The 16,903-nt window shown below is 37.1% G+C and overlaps 1 protein-coding gene across 1 annotated transcript; it reads left to right on the top strand.

Annotated features, from left to right (window-relative positions):
* The first annotated feature begins 1,524 nt into the window (after nt 1-1,524).
* On the top strand, nt 1,525-5,564 carry LOC141707153 (fructose-1,6-bisphosphatase, cytosolic). Its single transcript, XM_074510171.1, has 12 exons — nt 1,525-1,784; nt 2,693-2,740; nt 2,850-2,924; nt 3,009-3,070; nt 3,194-3,260; nt 3,364-3,477; nt 3,763-3,849; nt 3,982-4,052; nt 4,123-4,188; nt 4,474-4,560; nt 4,658-4,733; nt 5,282-5,564. Exons 1-12 carry the CDS (start codon nt 1,626-1,628, stop codon nt 5,393-5,395), a joined length of 1,026 nt encoding a protein of 341 aa, XP_074366272.1. The 5' UTR covers nt 1,525-1,625; the 3' UTR covers nt 5,396-5,564.
* Nucleotides 5,565-16,903: the final 11,339 nt, after the last annotated feature.

Raw genomic sequence — 16,903 nt, 5'->3', positions numbered from 1 at the left:
TTGGAGTGAAATTTGAGGCCAATTATTAAAAAAGTGACATTGAGGATCATTTGAACAAAAAAGTGACATTTGAGACCTTTTTTCTAAAATGGGATGGAGGGAGTTTTTTCAATCAAGTGTTTGTTACTCTCTCCTTTAGGAGAAAGGTATGCCAATTGACTAAGGTGAATGTCGCAGCGGCACATGCATGTGAAGATGGGCATGCCATGACACCAATTAGCCATGTATGTCTTTTCATGATCCGACATGTCTTTTTACTAATTTTTTTATTATTTAATAATTATTTTAATATTAGAAATATCCATAAATAACAAATATAATTTTAAAATATTTATATATATTTTAATATCTAAAAAGTTACTAATGTAAATGAGTATTATGATGGTATTTGGTTGTTACTGTCAACTAACTTTAATTTTATATTAAAGTTCACTATATATTAATATAATAATTATTTATTAAATTTTATTATATTTAATTGATAAATGACATGTCATTTGAGCATGTATTTTGGCAAAAAATATGCGTATAGGTATGTCTTTGGGGAGTCTCGTGACAGGTATCTTACAAGTTGTTTCTTGTTAATAAATGATTTAAAATAGTTTTCCTGCAAGCTTTTAAATACGGATTACATTTACTAATATCAATTCATCTATAAATGTCGGATGGTTAAGAATCAAAATTTAATATATATATATATATACACATATATATATATAATTTTAGGTGCCATTTTAAGTGAATGCACAAATTTAAAGTAGGGATCATGACAATTGATACACGAATGTTTTTCGGGATTAATGGAGGTTGGACACATAATTATAAGAACAAATATATATTTAATTATAGACAAGTACAAAATAGGAAAAACCAAATTTGTAAAATTTGGGGCCCTACCCACCGGGTGTAGAGCTAATTCGGGAATGAGTGAGAATTTGAATGGCAACCCCTAATAATAATAACAAAAAAGAAAGAAAGATGAAATTTGTGTGATGGGCATAGGGACTGAGAGAACGATAACCAATTGGAGGAAATAGCAGAAAGATAAGGATCTGTTTGGGAGTGTGTGTCATTGTGTGGTAGTCATATGAAAAATATCATTTATTTATTTATCATCAAAACAAATTGGAGTATTTATAATAAATAATATTAATAAAAAGAAAGAAACAGCTGACGACTGAGCAGTTGCCGTAGGGTGTTAATTAAAATGGCACTACATATACGGTCTCTTCCATATCGCTATTCTTCGAGATATTATTTTTCTGAATCAATTCTGATCTAACGTGTAACGTGAACCGTCTAAGATGACACCCATATATATATATAATATGACTATGAGGTGACGATGATCAAGTGTTATGTCCACGTGGAATCCCCGAGATTAACCTCCACAACTCATCTTATCTTCCTCATATTACGCCACCACCATTTCTTCTACGTAAATATACTGCGAATAATAAATATATAATTAATAATATTATTCTGTCCCCGCCTATAAATATGGTGGAAATTGATTCTTTCTCTTTTTGTTCTTATTCGCTCGCTCCCTCGATTTGTGTGATTCGCACAGCTATATCTTCTATCTCCCCCTCTAACCCAAAACAACACAACCCCCTTTCGATTCGATGGATCACTCAGCAGACGCCTTCCGTACAGATTTGATGACCATAACGAGGTTCGTGTTGAACGAGGCTTCCAAGTACCCTGAGTCTCGCGGTGATTTTTCCATATTGCTCAGTAACATTGTTCTTGGTTGTAAGTTTGTTTGTGCTGCTGTCAACAAGGTATGCGTGTACTTTTCACTGTCATTTAAGTTTTTTTTTTTGAAAAATTGAGTTGGTTGTGTTTTACTTGTCAGAACTGGTTTTTAGCTTCCACTGTCTTAGTGTTGTTTGAACCTTGTAATATTTTCTTCTTCTTTTATAACAAATTAAAGCCCGTTATGCACTTTCGTGACCGGAATTTCAATTTGCAATATAATGGTCAAATATTGTTTTTATTTTCAAAAAAGGTGACCATTTTCCTAAGATAAAATCTCCTATTTTTTCTGAAAAAAATGGTCCCTTTATACTTTTCCGAAGAATAAAAGCAATATATTGGGAAGCTCAAATTTCAAACACGAAAGTGATCTATCCGATAAAGTTCAGCAACCGCTTTACAATTTACTCTTTGTTAAATATCTTGGGTTCCCTTTTAGCTCATCTTCTCGTCCCTACACAAGACTTAGAAGCATTGAGAGTACTGAAAATATTGTATTTATTCACTTTGTTCCTCTTCTTTCCTCCTACAGGGAACAGAGTGTTCTGCCTATCTGCTTTGCTTTATTTATTACACCGATTTTTTTTTTTTTAAATGTGATGTGCGATTTTCATTAAGAACTAGAAATTGTGAATGCTCAAAAGTTAAATAACTTGCATTCTTCTATATAGTAAGTTATTACGTCATCTTTTTCCTTAACCCTGCCACAAGTCACTGTGAGTTTTTGAACTGAATGCTCTTTTTACAAGAGAATATGATACATGAATACCTCATATATGGTCAAAAGTAATATCTGTATAATTGTTATTGAGGTCCAAAGTGATGACTATGACCATGACTAAAACTTAGAAAACGGGTAGGATTGATCTTCTAATTTCTTGTGTTATTATTAGATAGATGGATATTTATTGTGTTTAAAACCTTACATTTTCAGGCTGGTTTAGCAAAGCTTATTGGACTTGCTGGTGAGACCAATGTGCAGGCAAGTGATTATATATTTGCTTTCGTTTGCCACTAGACAAACACCACCATTTCCGATTAAATTATTTTTTGGATTTTCTAAACTCCTTTCTATCATTTGGATTCTAAAGGGTGAGGAACAAAAGAAACTGGACGTGCTCTCGAATGAAGTTTTTGTTAAGGCCCTAGTCAGCAGTGGCCGAACAGTGAGTCACTTTCACGTGCTTAATCTTATCAGACGTTAGTGTAACTGTTTTCCTTTTTTCTTACGTTTGGTCATCTTCTTTCAGTGCATCCTTGTCTCTGAAGAAGATGAAGAGGCCACTTTTGTAGAGACAACCAAGAGGGGAAGGTGTTTTGTGATACCTTTTATTCTATGATCAGACTTGTCTTCAACTCTTTATCTCCATCTTACGTTTATGTAAGTTACCGTTGCTATTTATCTCTTAAGACTAAACTATTTTCTGTCTTTCAGGTATTGCGTTGTTTTTGATCCATTGGACGGATCCTCAAACATTGACTGTGGTGTTTCTATTGGGACTGTAAGATACTTATTTAGTTACATTTATATTAAACCTGTTGTTTCATATTCTTAAATTTAACCAACATTGTAATGATCAATTAGTGATCGTGTATCTTATCTAGATTTTTGGAATCTATATGATGAAAGATGGAGAAGAGCCTACTTTAGAAGGTGCATTGCAGCCTGGGAGGAATATGGTGGCTGCTGGTTACTGCATGTATGGGAGCTCATGCACGGTAAGAATGAATAATGGGTTGTGCATGGTTGTCCATTTGGTATAAATCAATCAGAAAATCTGGTTTCAAGTTTTCTTTAGTTGATTGTAAAATTGTAGATCAGTCTCTTACTATTGTTAATGGAATGTTAAACAAATTACTGGACCATAACTTATTACAAAGATAATGAAACGTCTATTTTAAAATGGAATATTTTTTTGTATGGCTATATCTGAAAGGATTAACCAGCTCAATTTCCTGGTATATTAACATTGTGATGGCGTTCATTTCATTTGGGTTTCTCAGTTTGTGATGAGCACTGGATCTGGAGTTAATGGATTTACCCTTGATCCATCTCTGGGGGAGTTCATACTCACTCATCCAGACATTAAGGTATGTTCACTGAAAGACGTAACTTTGTCCTGTTTCTTTGAGATTTTGGTCCATTGCTACTATGTGATCTTTGAAATTTGTCTAGTTGACTATAGCATGGCCTGTTACTTATTCATATTCCTTTGTATACAGATCCCGAAAAAAGGAAAGATATATTCAGTGAATGAAGGAAATGCAAAGAATTGGGATGGTCCAACAGCGAAGTAAGTCTAGTAAAATTGTTTGCTATCTAGTTTACAACAATTGAGGTGTTGACAAATTTTTCAAATCCAGGTATGTGGAAAAGTGCAAGTTCCCTACAGATGGTTCACCAGCAAAATCTCTAAGATACATCGGAAGGTACCAAAGATAAAATTTAGAAAATATTTTCTCAATTGAATATTTTCAGTCACAATATAATGTCATCGTCATTTTTCGAGTATTACGGTTCTAGACACTTTCTTACAGGTTTAATATATATTTGCTTCCTTTGTCAATTACTGGTATAATTGTCAGTATGAATACCCTTGTGATTAGATAAATGTCAATTCTTCTAAATTTTACTAACTGATTGGACTTGGTTTCTTTAGTGTACTTGCTCTCAAAGTTCCCATTAGGTACATGCTCACATGTTACTGTTTACAGCATGGTGGCAGATGTTCATCGCACTTTACTTTATGGTGGTATATTTTTGTACCCTGCCGATAAGAAAAGCCCCACTGGTAAACTAAGGTATGCCTTTTATGCAGATTTATATTTGTACATTTAATGCGAAATACATGAAGAAAGATTAAGGTTTCATCAAATTCATGTAACTTTTCACAAACAGGGTTCTTTATGAAGTCTTCCCCATGTCTTTCTTGATGGAACAAGCTGGAGGTCAGTCATTTACTGGAAAAGAAAGGGTATGTACCTGAGGAGCCCTTTGATATACAAGTTTCTTTCAATATCCATTCTCTCATCTTCTTTAGATAATATTATCCTCCACTGTGTCTGTTTATTTAGTATAGTTCTCGGTAAGCATTTTAATAGGGTATTTAATCAAAAATAAACTTCACAGCAATGCAATATATGGTATTTCTTCATGACCATATAATATAATGGTATTTTCTCTGTTTAATCCGGAATCCTCTTTCATATTGAACAAATATACAACTGCCTCCTGTTGTCTGCGTCATCTTCATCTCTAATAAGTAATACCTTAAAACTTCAAAACTTTGAGACTTTAAACCATAATTCCATTCTTTTCCAAAAATGATCTATCATATATAGTTGGTGTGTTGGTTTTAAGAATCAAGCTAGAGGTTGTGATTGTGAAATGAGATTTCTAAACAGAGAATCAGTTACTTGTTAATGGAGACAACTTTGAAGACCTGTGAGAGCTCGTGTTCGGATTTAGGAGTATGTGTGTTTTATGTCTAAATGCCTGACTTGATTCTATGCTTTTGTACAGTCACTTGACTTAAAGCCGACGCATATACATGAGAGGTCTCCTATATTCCTTGGTAGTTACGAAGATGTTGAAGAAATCAAAGCCCTGTATGCTGCCGAAGCTGAAGGAAAATAATATTACTGCTTTCATGTAAAGAAAAAGTTCAGTTGTGCATTGCAGTTAATCTGCTGCTACTTACTGATTTATATTTCCTGGGTAGAGCCTGATCTCTCATGAAGATGTATTAGTACATTAATAAACTCTTCTATAATGATTACAGGTATGCCATTGACACTTAAAAATATACTATAAAGTACATATTAAGACAAGATATAACCCTTTATAATCGAAGGTTCGTCAGGGTCAATTGTCATATCTATAGAGATATAACAGTGAATATAGATTACACAAGCACAAGGGCTGTATACATTATTAGTTTTTTACCATATACTGTTTAAGTATCCTTTTAGCAATAAGGCTCCATATAAGATTTTGAAATTCAAACAAATGAACGTTACAACTCCATAAGTTCGTAAATACCGGAACCAAATTCATATCGAGAAATTGTATTTGCGTTAACATTAAAGTTGTAGCTCTCAAAGTGCCGAATTGCATCACAGATAACCCACCAGCTGCGCAACAGAAAGAAGAACTCACTGATAAGTGTCCCTCGACATACTGCCAATCTTTAAACCTATTATGTTAGTATGAATAAATCTCAATCTGTCTTAGTTTATAATCAGTAACATATAATGTGGCATGAGGCTGTGGAGATAATGGTCCTTGATATTACAATTCTGACGGGAGACTTAAAATCTCACAATTAACGAAATACGACTCTTTTTATCACTCAATAAGGCATTTAAAAATACGTTTTTAAAAAACGCATTTATGCTTTGTGTTTTTTCGTAAATTTTGAATATTTTTTATGATAAAAATTTAAAAATAAAAAATAATTAAAAAAACATGTTAATGTTGCGTTAGCTCCATAACGATGCTTTTAAATGCGTTTAAATAGATTACACGCATGCTAAAAATGCGTTAATCCAAAAAATTCAGAAGCCCATGTTAAAGGCCCCTAAGAAAAGCATCTGTTTTTTTATAAATGATTAACCCATGTTTTATTTGCGTTTTTCTGTGATATTAAGGGTCATTTTACTAAATTGTGATATTTTAGACCACTTACTCCCAAATTGTGAGATTAATGGTCATTTTTCAGGTAGTGGCGCGGTCTTAGCATACTATTGACTTTCATTACTGTATGTATAGACTCAAAAATTTAGAGAGAAGTAGACTTAACAAACAATTCATTTCATTGTTTGTAAAATGAGAGTACACTGTTGAGTTTATACACCATGCTCTGTAACGAAATCTAACAGAATGTAATATCATATAATGTCTAATTTGATCTCACTAAATATTGTGAAATACCAGCTATGGCACACTCCCCCTCAAGCTAAGCTTCTGGTGGCACCAAAACTCCAAGCTTGCTCATCAGAAACCTATACTTCCTGACATGAAGAGACTTAGTAAGCACATCAACCGGCTGAAGGTGAGATGGAACGTGTTGAGCAACCAGAAAACCAGACTTGAGCTTGTCATGCAAACAGTGACAATCAACCTCGATATTTGTGAAATACTGGGTTTGCAGCAAAAGAGATAGCCGCCTGATTATCACAATTCAACACTGCAGGTGGCAAGTTGTTAAGACCCATGTCGTTAAGAAGTGCAGCAAGCCACGTAACTTCACACACAGGGTCATCGCTCAATATTCGGCTTCAGCCGTAGACCGAGCAACAACTGACTGTCTGTTACTCTTCCAAGTAATAGGTGACTATCCCAATAGAACACAAAAATCAGTTGTAGAACGTCGTGACATGGGGCAACTAGCCCAGTCACTATCACAGTATGCACAAAATTGAGCAGTAGATGATGCAACCGACAAGATACCTTGATCATCCGTGCCTCGTAGATTCCTCAATAATTGCTTGGCAGCTTTCGTATGAGAGCTAGTTGGATGATGCATAAACTGGCTTAGAATGTGCACTGCAAATGTAATGTCGGGCGAGTCACTGTGAGATAAATCAACTTACCCAACAATTTTTGGTATGGCTGTGGATCAGCAAGTACAACATCTGTCTGAGAAGTCAGCTTCAAATGACTGTCCAGTGGGATCTTTAGAGGTGTGGTTTTTTCAAGGTGATACTCCTTAAGCATGTCTATTATATGTTTCTTCTAGGAAATAAAGAACCCAGAAGCATCTCTGCTTATTTCTAAACTCAGAAAGTAACTTACTTTGCCCATATCCTTCATGTGGAAAGAACGAGACAACGTGACTTTGAGTTTTGTGATATTATCGATGTAATTTCCAGCCAACAATAGGTCATCCACATAGATCAAAATTATAGTGATAGCAAGGGAAAAAGTATGCGTGAACAAGCTGTAATCACTCTTAGATTGTATATAGCCACCATCCAACAGTTTCTCAGTCAGCTTACTAAACAACTGCCGTGGAGCTTGACGTAGGCCATACAACGATTTTTTAAGTTTGCTGACTAGATTAATGAGCACACGACCATCAAAATTAACACTAACTCGAGAGCCAAAACCACTGTAACCTTGAGGGAAAGTCAGATAGACATCTTCAAGTAAATCGCCATGAAGAAAGCCGTTAGTAACGTCTATTTGAAACACAAACCAATCATATATAGATGAGACAGCTAACAAGGCATGATCAGTTGACATTTTCGCCACATAAGTGAATGTCTTTGAAAAATCCACCCCATATTGTTGCTTGCAACCAAGAATGACCAGCCTGCTCTTGTATCTCTCAACTGAAGCATCAGGTTTATACTTGGTTTTGTAAAACCATTTACAACATATGGCAGTTTTACCCGGTGGAAGGGGCACTATGTCCCACGTACCATTCTGTTCAAGGGCATCCAATTGAGCGTTCATATCCTGAACCCAGTGAGAATGTTGAACAACATGTTTAAAATATATAGGATCTGGATTAGTTGTCGAGACAGCTTGGAAGCAATGAAAATCTGACGAGGTGAAAATATTAGTAGTATTAGCAATGTGTGTAGATTGAGCTAGATTAGCACTGTAATTAGCAAGCTACACTGGAGGTTTACTATGCCTAGAGGAACGACGAGGCAAAGTTTAATGAACCTGGCCTTCTGGAGCTACAGGTTCTGAATAATCAGCAGTAATTGGGCTAGATGGAAAAATAGTGTCGTCATCAAGAACAACAGGTGTAGGAAAGGTATTAGGTAGAGAGACATGTAGAGGTTTGCTATATGTTTGGAATGAAGCAGAGTTTAAGGGGGGAATATGTTAGGATGAAAACACACGCTAATATTCACGCAAATATACGCCATAACAAGTAATATAAAATTATTTCTACTTCGTTCCCACATAGACTGGTTTAGGTTAATTTCAATTAATGCACTTATGCAACAATGGTATGGTTATTATTCAATGCTAAGACGAATAACAAATTGAAATTGTTTATAACTACAATTAACTAATAGATTATACTAAAGAACACTAACTAAGAGATTAAAAGGGATTGATTACTTATATGATACAAACATGTGATTCTAATTTCATTACTACTTTATTCAATAGCCTTTTTGTTCTTAACCTTAGCATGCAATGGTGATGACACTAATCAGATAACACGAAACTAGTAAACGCCAACTTTCGTTGTACGAATACCCTACTACCAGACATCCACAAAATAGATAGAAGCTGCATATACACCAATTATATTGAGACCCTATATATCTATAGAATTTGACAACATAACGGTTTAATGCACAAGTTATCTATCCTGATTACATAGAGAAAGTAAGATGGTTAAAATTACTTACGAATCATGCATAACAAAAACATGAAACTATGCTAGCATGGCAAGTTCTAAAACTCTAAATTCACTTTCACTTCAAAAAAGATTAACACGCTATCTTATAAGTTCGCGAAGCTCATAAGACGAATAAGCACAACCAATACTAGGATATCATACAATCACCACACATTAAGGCATCAAAACAATTAACTAAAGAAATTCATAAGTAAATTCGCTAGAACCCCACGATAACGATTAGCCCATAATCGGACTCATCATCAACATGGGTTCCGATGAAAGCATGGTATAATAAACCGAGTCTTTATAAATACGAATATTAAAACCAAGTACGTAACAAAAGTATAGGTTCAACAAATAAGAAAACTAGCATCCAAGATTACAACTTAGAACAAAGAATCACAAGAATAAACTAGATCTTCTTCTCCTTGGTTGAATTGTGTTATACGGTCTTCTTACGCCTTCTCCTTAAGCTGTGGTACGTCTTGTTATGAAAAACGATCTTAAGTTAACATTATATAGCATCCCATGCAGATTAGAATTCCAGAAAATCAGAATTGTAGTAGAAACAGGATTCTTGGAAATCGACCTCGCGCGGGCGCGCTGCAATTCTGCATCTTCGGCGCGGTCGCGTGCTACCACAGCGCGGGCGCGCTGACCTCTGGAAAATCTTTATTTTCTTATTTTCTTGGCTGGTTTGAGTTGGCAATCCTCGAGCAATCTTCTTGAGCACCATCCTAACACCAATTTTAGCACCAAAACAATGCTAAATCTCCTGATTCTTTTATTTATGCCTGAAATGCAAAAACACTACAAAAACACATCAAATACACAAATAACTCGAGTACAAAACATCAATTCAAGCCTTTATATAGCATTCTAAGTGGACATAAATGTCACTTAACACACCCCCAAACTTAAACCGATGCTTGTCTACAAGCATAAACAGACTCAAAGAATAAGAAATAAAAATGCATGAATACAACTAATTTGAATGCAACGATCCCCTCAGATTAACTAAACCAATCGATGAGCAACATCTCAACAAATGCAGTTATTCGCACAAAGATCAATCAAATCTCATAAATTAACTTACAAACTAGAGATGTGCGTGTGTGCAAATGCTTACAGATATACTATTGCAACTAGATCAACAATCATGACTCACTACTCATCAAGGCAATCACAAGGTTATAAATAGAATAAAAAGCTAAACTCAAAATGACTTATAACACTTCAATTCTTATATCGGAGTTATACATGGATTCATGCTTTTATTCATAACACATAAACAACACAAATATGCTTATTTGACCGTGCAATGAGCAAGATCCAAAAAAAGACTTATACAACAATACCCATGTAACGAGCATTAGGTTAGTGGATCCCAGACTATAAAAGCCTTAGGTCACTAGGCACAAAGTCCCCTAAGAACTTAATAACTCAAGTATTAAAGAGCCCACTCGTGATCAATTATGCATAACACATATTTTTTTTCTTTTCTATTTTTTTCATGATTTCTGAATGAGCGTGTTTCGCTCCATCTCGTTCAACCCTAGACTACTCATATAAAATGAGCCGACTACTAGCCATTTGACACCTAGCCACAACAACTAGCAATGAAATCCATTTTGTTTTTCAATTTTTAAATGTCCATGTTATTTTATCATTAAGAGAATATCCTAAATTCTAAATATAAACATGTGATTAAACCCCGACAAACAAACAAAACATGAACATGATCTAGCACTCAAGTAACCTATAAGACTTGGTGAATATTTTTTTTCTAGCATGAAAAATCAACTCGATAAGACTTAACATCACTCTATACGACATCACTAGACTAACATCAGTATCACAAATCAATCGAAAAAGCAAACTTAAGGGATCATGTTATAATGCAAATGCATGAACTATATGCAACAAACTATAAAATTAAAAAAACTACTACATGGCAAATATGCAACTATATGAACTAGACTATCGTGAATATGCAAACTATATGCGACTCACACATAACATATAATCCTTAACTACTACCCCCAAAATTAAAATATTCACTGTCATCAGTGAAGGTAATAGTAAGGAAACATACATACTTACTCAGAATCAGGCTCATCACCCTCAACGGGTGGAGTGTGATAAGTGGCATTTTATATCACTTAGAACGTCTTATAATAGCTTGAATTGATGTCTTGAAATCAAGTATTTTATGTATTTGATGCGTTTTTCTAGTGTTTGTGCATTTCAGGGTATTACTTGCATTTGTGGGGAGATTTCATCAAGTATAAGCCTTAGTATGTGTTTGGCATTGCAAGTGTGAAGTTAGGAGCAGAATGTAGCAAAGTACGGGAGCAAAACAGAGAATTTTCCAGAAAAGTGCTGCGCGCCCGCTCAGCCTGGCTGAGCGGCCGCTCAGGAAGCTGGGTGCCCGCTCAGGAAGCTATATCCTAAGTCATTTGTGCCGGGGCAGCAAGTTCTTTTATTCAACTCTCGTCTCCGACTTTTTCCTGGAAAGTTAAAATCAAGGTGGTCTGGACCTTTTATTGTCAAAACTGTGTTTCCATATGGAGCGGTGGAGATTTTTGAGAATGATCCGGGCCAAGCATTCAAGGTTAATGGTCAGCGTTTGAAGCATTACTATGGGGACACGGAAAACCGGGAAGTGGTTAGTGCCGTTTTATTGTCAACTTGAGCAAGGTACGCTACGTCAAGCTAATGACGTAAAAGAAGCGCTTTTTGGGAGGCAACCCAAGATTTGTTGTTATAGGAACCCTTAGGAATCAGTAACCTATCCAAAAATATAAAAAAATCAGAATCAAGGCAAGAATTTTTATTTTCCAGTCACCATCTGGGCGCCCGCTCAGCTTTGCTGAACGGCCGCTCAGGATGCTGGGCGCCCGCTCAGCTCAGCTGGGCGGCCGCTCAGCCCCCGAATTCCTGAATTTTTTTTAGCCTTATAAAAATCCAAAAAATAAGAAAACATAAAAAATAAAAACACAACCCACTACCCACAAATTCTTTTCCCATAAACCCACATTTTTAACCCTCAACCCCACTCATAATCAAATTTTAACCCTAATCTTTACCCTATATATACATACAACTATTCCATATACTCCCCCATACACTTTCAACTTTAAAACTCTCTCCCATATTCCAAAACACAAATCTTAAACACTTTTTCTCAGTTTCAATGGCACCCAAGAGATCCAGGACTATTGATAGCAGCAGCACTGTTCCTACTGCTGATTCTTCGAGGGGTACTGCTGCGAGACCTCGTTTGTTTGATAGGGCTGCTGAGGAGGAATATACTAGGATTCTTGGTAAGCCAATTTTAAAGGAGAGGGGATTCTTACCATCGGGGAGGGATGGTGAGTTGTTGCCGATGATTGCTGAAAAGGGTTGGATTTCTTTTTGTAAGTTGCCGGAGGCGGTTCCGATGAGTGTGGTTCGCGAGTTCTATGCGAACGCAAAGGCTAAAAAGAATGGGTTTACTGTTGTTTGTGGGTTAACGGTGGATTATCATCCTGAGGCGATTCGCCGTGTGATTGGGCAGCGACAGCGGAAGCCCACGGAGGAGAATTGGAATGAGAAGCCCTCCGAGGAGTTTGATTTGGATTTGATTTGTGCTACTCTCTGTCAACCGGGCACGGTTTGGAAGTTCAAGACTGAGACTAATGAGTATCGTTCTTTTCCGGTGATTGCGATGAACAGGTATGCCCGCGATGAACAGGTATGGTCGTGATAAGACAGGATCTTCTAGAGCTCAAGAGGGTGCTGAGATGGCTGATGCCCAGTATAGGAGGCTGTCGAGGAGGATGGACGCTATGTACGAGACACATAGTACGTTTGTTCAGGAGCTCACCCTTGCACTTGGGACTGCTTTTAGAGGCCTTGGAGCTGACATCCAGTGGCCCATTTTTGGTGAGGACTCTGCTTATCCGCCTCCTGATACTCCACCCTCTGAGGGTGATGATGATGATTTCTCCGAGTAGGTATACCCTGTGTTCCTTTTTACTACCTTCACTAGGGACAGTGAAGATTTTCAGTTTGGGGGTGGTAGTTAAGGAATATTGTTGTGTGTGTCATATAGTTGCATATGTGATAGTTTAGTTCATATAATTGCATATTTTTGCCGTATAGTTTTATTTTATTTTATTTTATAGCTTTATTTATCATGTCATTTGGCTCATGCATTTACCATGATCCCTTTTGCGTTGCTTTACCAATTAATTTATGATATTGATGCGAGTGTGGTGATAGCGTTAGAGTGATGTTGGGTCTTGTAGGTTGACATGCATGCTAGAAATACTTGTAATCTCACTAAGTCTTAGAGAATGCTTAAGGACTAGATTGTTGTCATGGTTTGATGGTTTTTGAGGTTAATCTATTGATTATGCTTAGAATTTATAATAGGTTCTTAATGATAAAAGGCATGAATAGAAAAAAAATTGGAGTAAACTTGGAATTCATTGCTAATTGTGGCTAGGTGTCAAATGGCTAGTAGCCGGCTCGTATTTTTATTCGAGTAGTCTAGGGTTGAGCAAGATGGAGTGAAACGCACTGGCTGAGCGGCCGCTCAGGAAGCTGGGCGCCCGCTCAGGATTGCTGGGCGGCCGCTCAGGGACGTAATTTTTAATTCTAATTTTTAGAGTTCTTGTTCTGCTGGACTTCTGACTTCTGACTTCTTAGATGGCTGGGTTTTGTGGGGCTTCTATATAAGTAGTTTTCAGAGACGTTTCACGTGTGTTGAATCGAGGTATTAATCGAGGAGCAAGGAGATAAGGAAGAAGACCGGTTTAGCACATTGCAATGAAGAGGAAGCATAGTTTCTTGTGATTCTTTTATTCATTGTAATAGTGGATGCTAGTTTTCTTTGCTTTGAGCCTATTTACTCTTGTGACGTACTATGGTTTAATATAAGTAGTTTTATTAATTATTCTCGTGTGTTATTATAATGTTTTCATATGAACCCATGGTGACGATAAGTTCAATCATGGGCTAATCGTGATCATGGGGTCGTAACGGATTTGCTATGGAATTCTTTAGTTAGTTGTTTAATACCTTAGTGTGTGATGATTGTATGATATCTAGTATTGGTTGTGCTTATTCATCTTATGTGCGTCGCGAACATATAAGATATGGTGTTAATCTCTTGTGAAGCGATGGTGGATCTTGAGATTTAGAAGTTGCCATGCTAGCATAGGTTCATGTATGAGTATGCATGATTAGTGGGTAACTCTAACCGTTTTACTTGCCCTGTGTAATCATAAGGAATAACTTGTGCTTAAATCGTATGTTGTCAAATTCTATATACATATAGGGTCTCAACATAATTGATGACTATTCAACTTCTATCTTAATTGTGGATGTTTGGTAGAATGGTATTAGTACAACGAAAGTTGGCTTTTATCAGTTTCGTGTTGTTCGATTAATTCATCACCGTTACATGCTAAGGGTAATAGCAATAACTATTGAAGGAAGTAGTAATGAAGTTATGATCTCATGTGTGTTTAATATTGTTAATTCAAGTGTCTGTCATAAGAATAACCAAGCCCCTTAGGATCGAGCTTCCCATCATACCACTCCTGCATACTCAACAACGTAGAACTGTCAATCAGGGCACTAGAAAGCTACAGTTGCTCGTGTGCTGGCCAATGAACTCCAACTGCCACACACAGCTTCGTCACAATGGACGCATAGGGTATAGAACCCGTAGTACTCCCTCGCAAGTACCTTAGAATACCCTGATGATCACCATCCTGAGATCCACATAGTCTCCCTGAAGAATCCCCCACAATAACCGTGCACGCTCCACAGTAACATCATGCACGTGAGAATATGACATGATGTTGGCACAAATAAAGGAATTTCATGCACGTGCAAACCTGTTCATGCATGAGGCAGGGAAAGTGGCATACTCGTTCATTCCCTTCTTGAACTTCCAGTGAGTCTCAGGCACACACAGGGTAGCAACAATCAAATCCAAGTTAAAATCATCCCCCGTCTTCTCATTCCAATTTTCCTGCTCTGGCTGTCTCTCGGGCTGCTCAATCACCATCTGAATCGTCTCAGCACTATAGTCCACCGTCAACCCCTCATCACAGTAAAACCGTTCTTTTCCATTTTTGTATTCGCGCAAAACTCGCGAACCACACTCATAGGCACCGCAGTTGGTGCCTCACAAAAAGCTATCCAACCCATCTCTACGATCATCTCTGGCAACTTACCATCCCTCACCGATGGTAGAAAACCTCGCTCCTTGGCTATGGGCTTCGAAAGCATCCTCGCATACTCCGCCTCAGCCTCCGGATTTGAAAACCTAGGCCTCACACCACCAACACTAGAAGAATCGGTAGTGCTGCTGCTAACTTGGGTTCGTTGTCTTTTGGGTGCCATTGGAAGTGAATAAGAGAGAATAAGAGATGTGTGTATAAGAGACATTTGTGTTTGAAAATTTGAGAAGTGATGAAAGAGTTAATGTATAAGTGTATGTATATATAGGAATTTGGGAGATAATTAGTTATGGAAAAGAAGTGGAAATTGATTATGGGAATAATGGTAGTAATGGGGTTGATTAAAATTGATTTGGAGAGGGAAATATGGAAAGTGGAGGAGGAAAATTCGGTTACAAGCTATTTTTGTTTTTTATTTCCAATTTTTTCTGATTTATTTTTCAGCTTCAGGGGGCCAGCACGGGCGCGCCATGCTTCTGTCAATCCAGCGCGGCCGCCCCGCTAGGCAGCGCGGGCACACACACTTACTGGAAAATCAGCATGGCCGCCCCGCTTCTCAGCGCGGGCGCGCCATGTTTCTGTAGTTGACATTGATTTTTTTTTGATTTTTTTGTGTTTTTCTCCTTGTTTTCTTCCTCCTTTATATACTAATGTACAACAAACTTGGCTTGCCTCCCAAGAAGCGCTTGGTTTACGTCGTTAGCTTGACGTAGAAATTCGAGATCAAGTAGACAATAAAACGGCACTAACCACTTCATGGTTTGCCGTATCCCCATAGTAATGCTTCAACCTTTGTCCATTCACCTTGAATGCTTGGCCTGGATAATTCTCAAAAATTTCAACCGCTCCATGTGGAAACATAGTTTTGATAACAAACGACCCTGAACGGCTCGAATTCAACTTTCCAGGAAACAGACGGAGACGAGAGTTAAATAAAAGAACTTGTTGCCCAGGAACAAATGATTTGAGCACAAGACCCCTATCGTGCCACCTCTTGACTTTCTCTCTATACATTTTGTTGTTCTCATACGCTTGAAGTCAAAACTAATAGAGTTCATTCAATTGAAGCATTCTTTTCTTACCAGCTGCATCCATATCAAGGTTCAACTTCTTCAAAGCCCAATATGCTTTATGCTCGAGCTCCACATGCAAATGACATCCCTTATCATAAACTAACTGAAACAGCAACATGCCAATCGGAGTCTTGTATGTTGTTCTATACGCTCACACAGCTTCATCCAGCTTCAAAGACCAATCCTTCCTTGATGGACACACAACTTTCTCTAATATACACTTGATCTCTCTGTTAGATACCTCTGCTTGACCATTCCTCTGAGGATGGTAGGCTGTAGCAATGCGATTATTCACATTATATCTCTGCATTATAGCAGTGAACTTGCGATTACAGAAATGGGATCCCTCATCACTGATTATGACTCTTGGAGTCCCAAACCTTTTGAATATCTGCTTATGAAGAAAATTAAGCACTACCTTCGCATCATTTGTCGGCAAAGCCTTGACTTCAACCCATTT

The sequence above is a fragment of the Apium graveolens genome, chromosome 2 (genome assembly GCF_009905375.1).
Source record: "Apium graveolens cultivar Ventura chromosome 2, ASM990537v1, whole genome shotgun sequence".
In the NCBI taxonomy this organism is placed as follows: Eukaryota; Viridiplantae; Streptophyta; class Magnoliopsida; order Apiales; family Apiaceae; genus Apium; species Apium graveolens.
The sequence above is the reverse complement of the archived record's forward strand: the minus strand, read 5'-3'. Positions and strand labels throughout refer to the sequence as shown.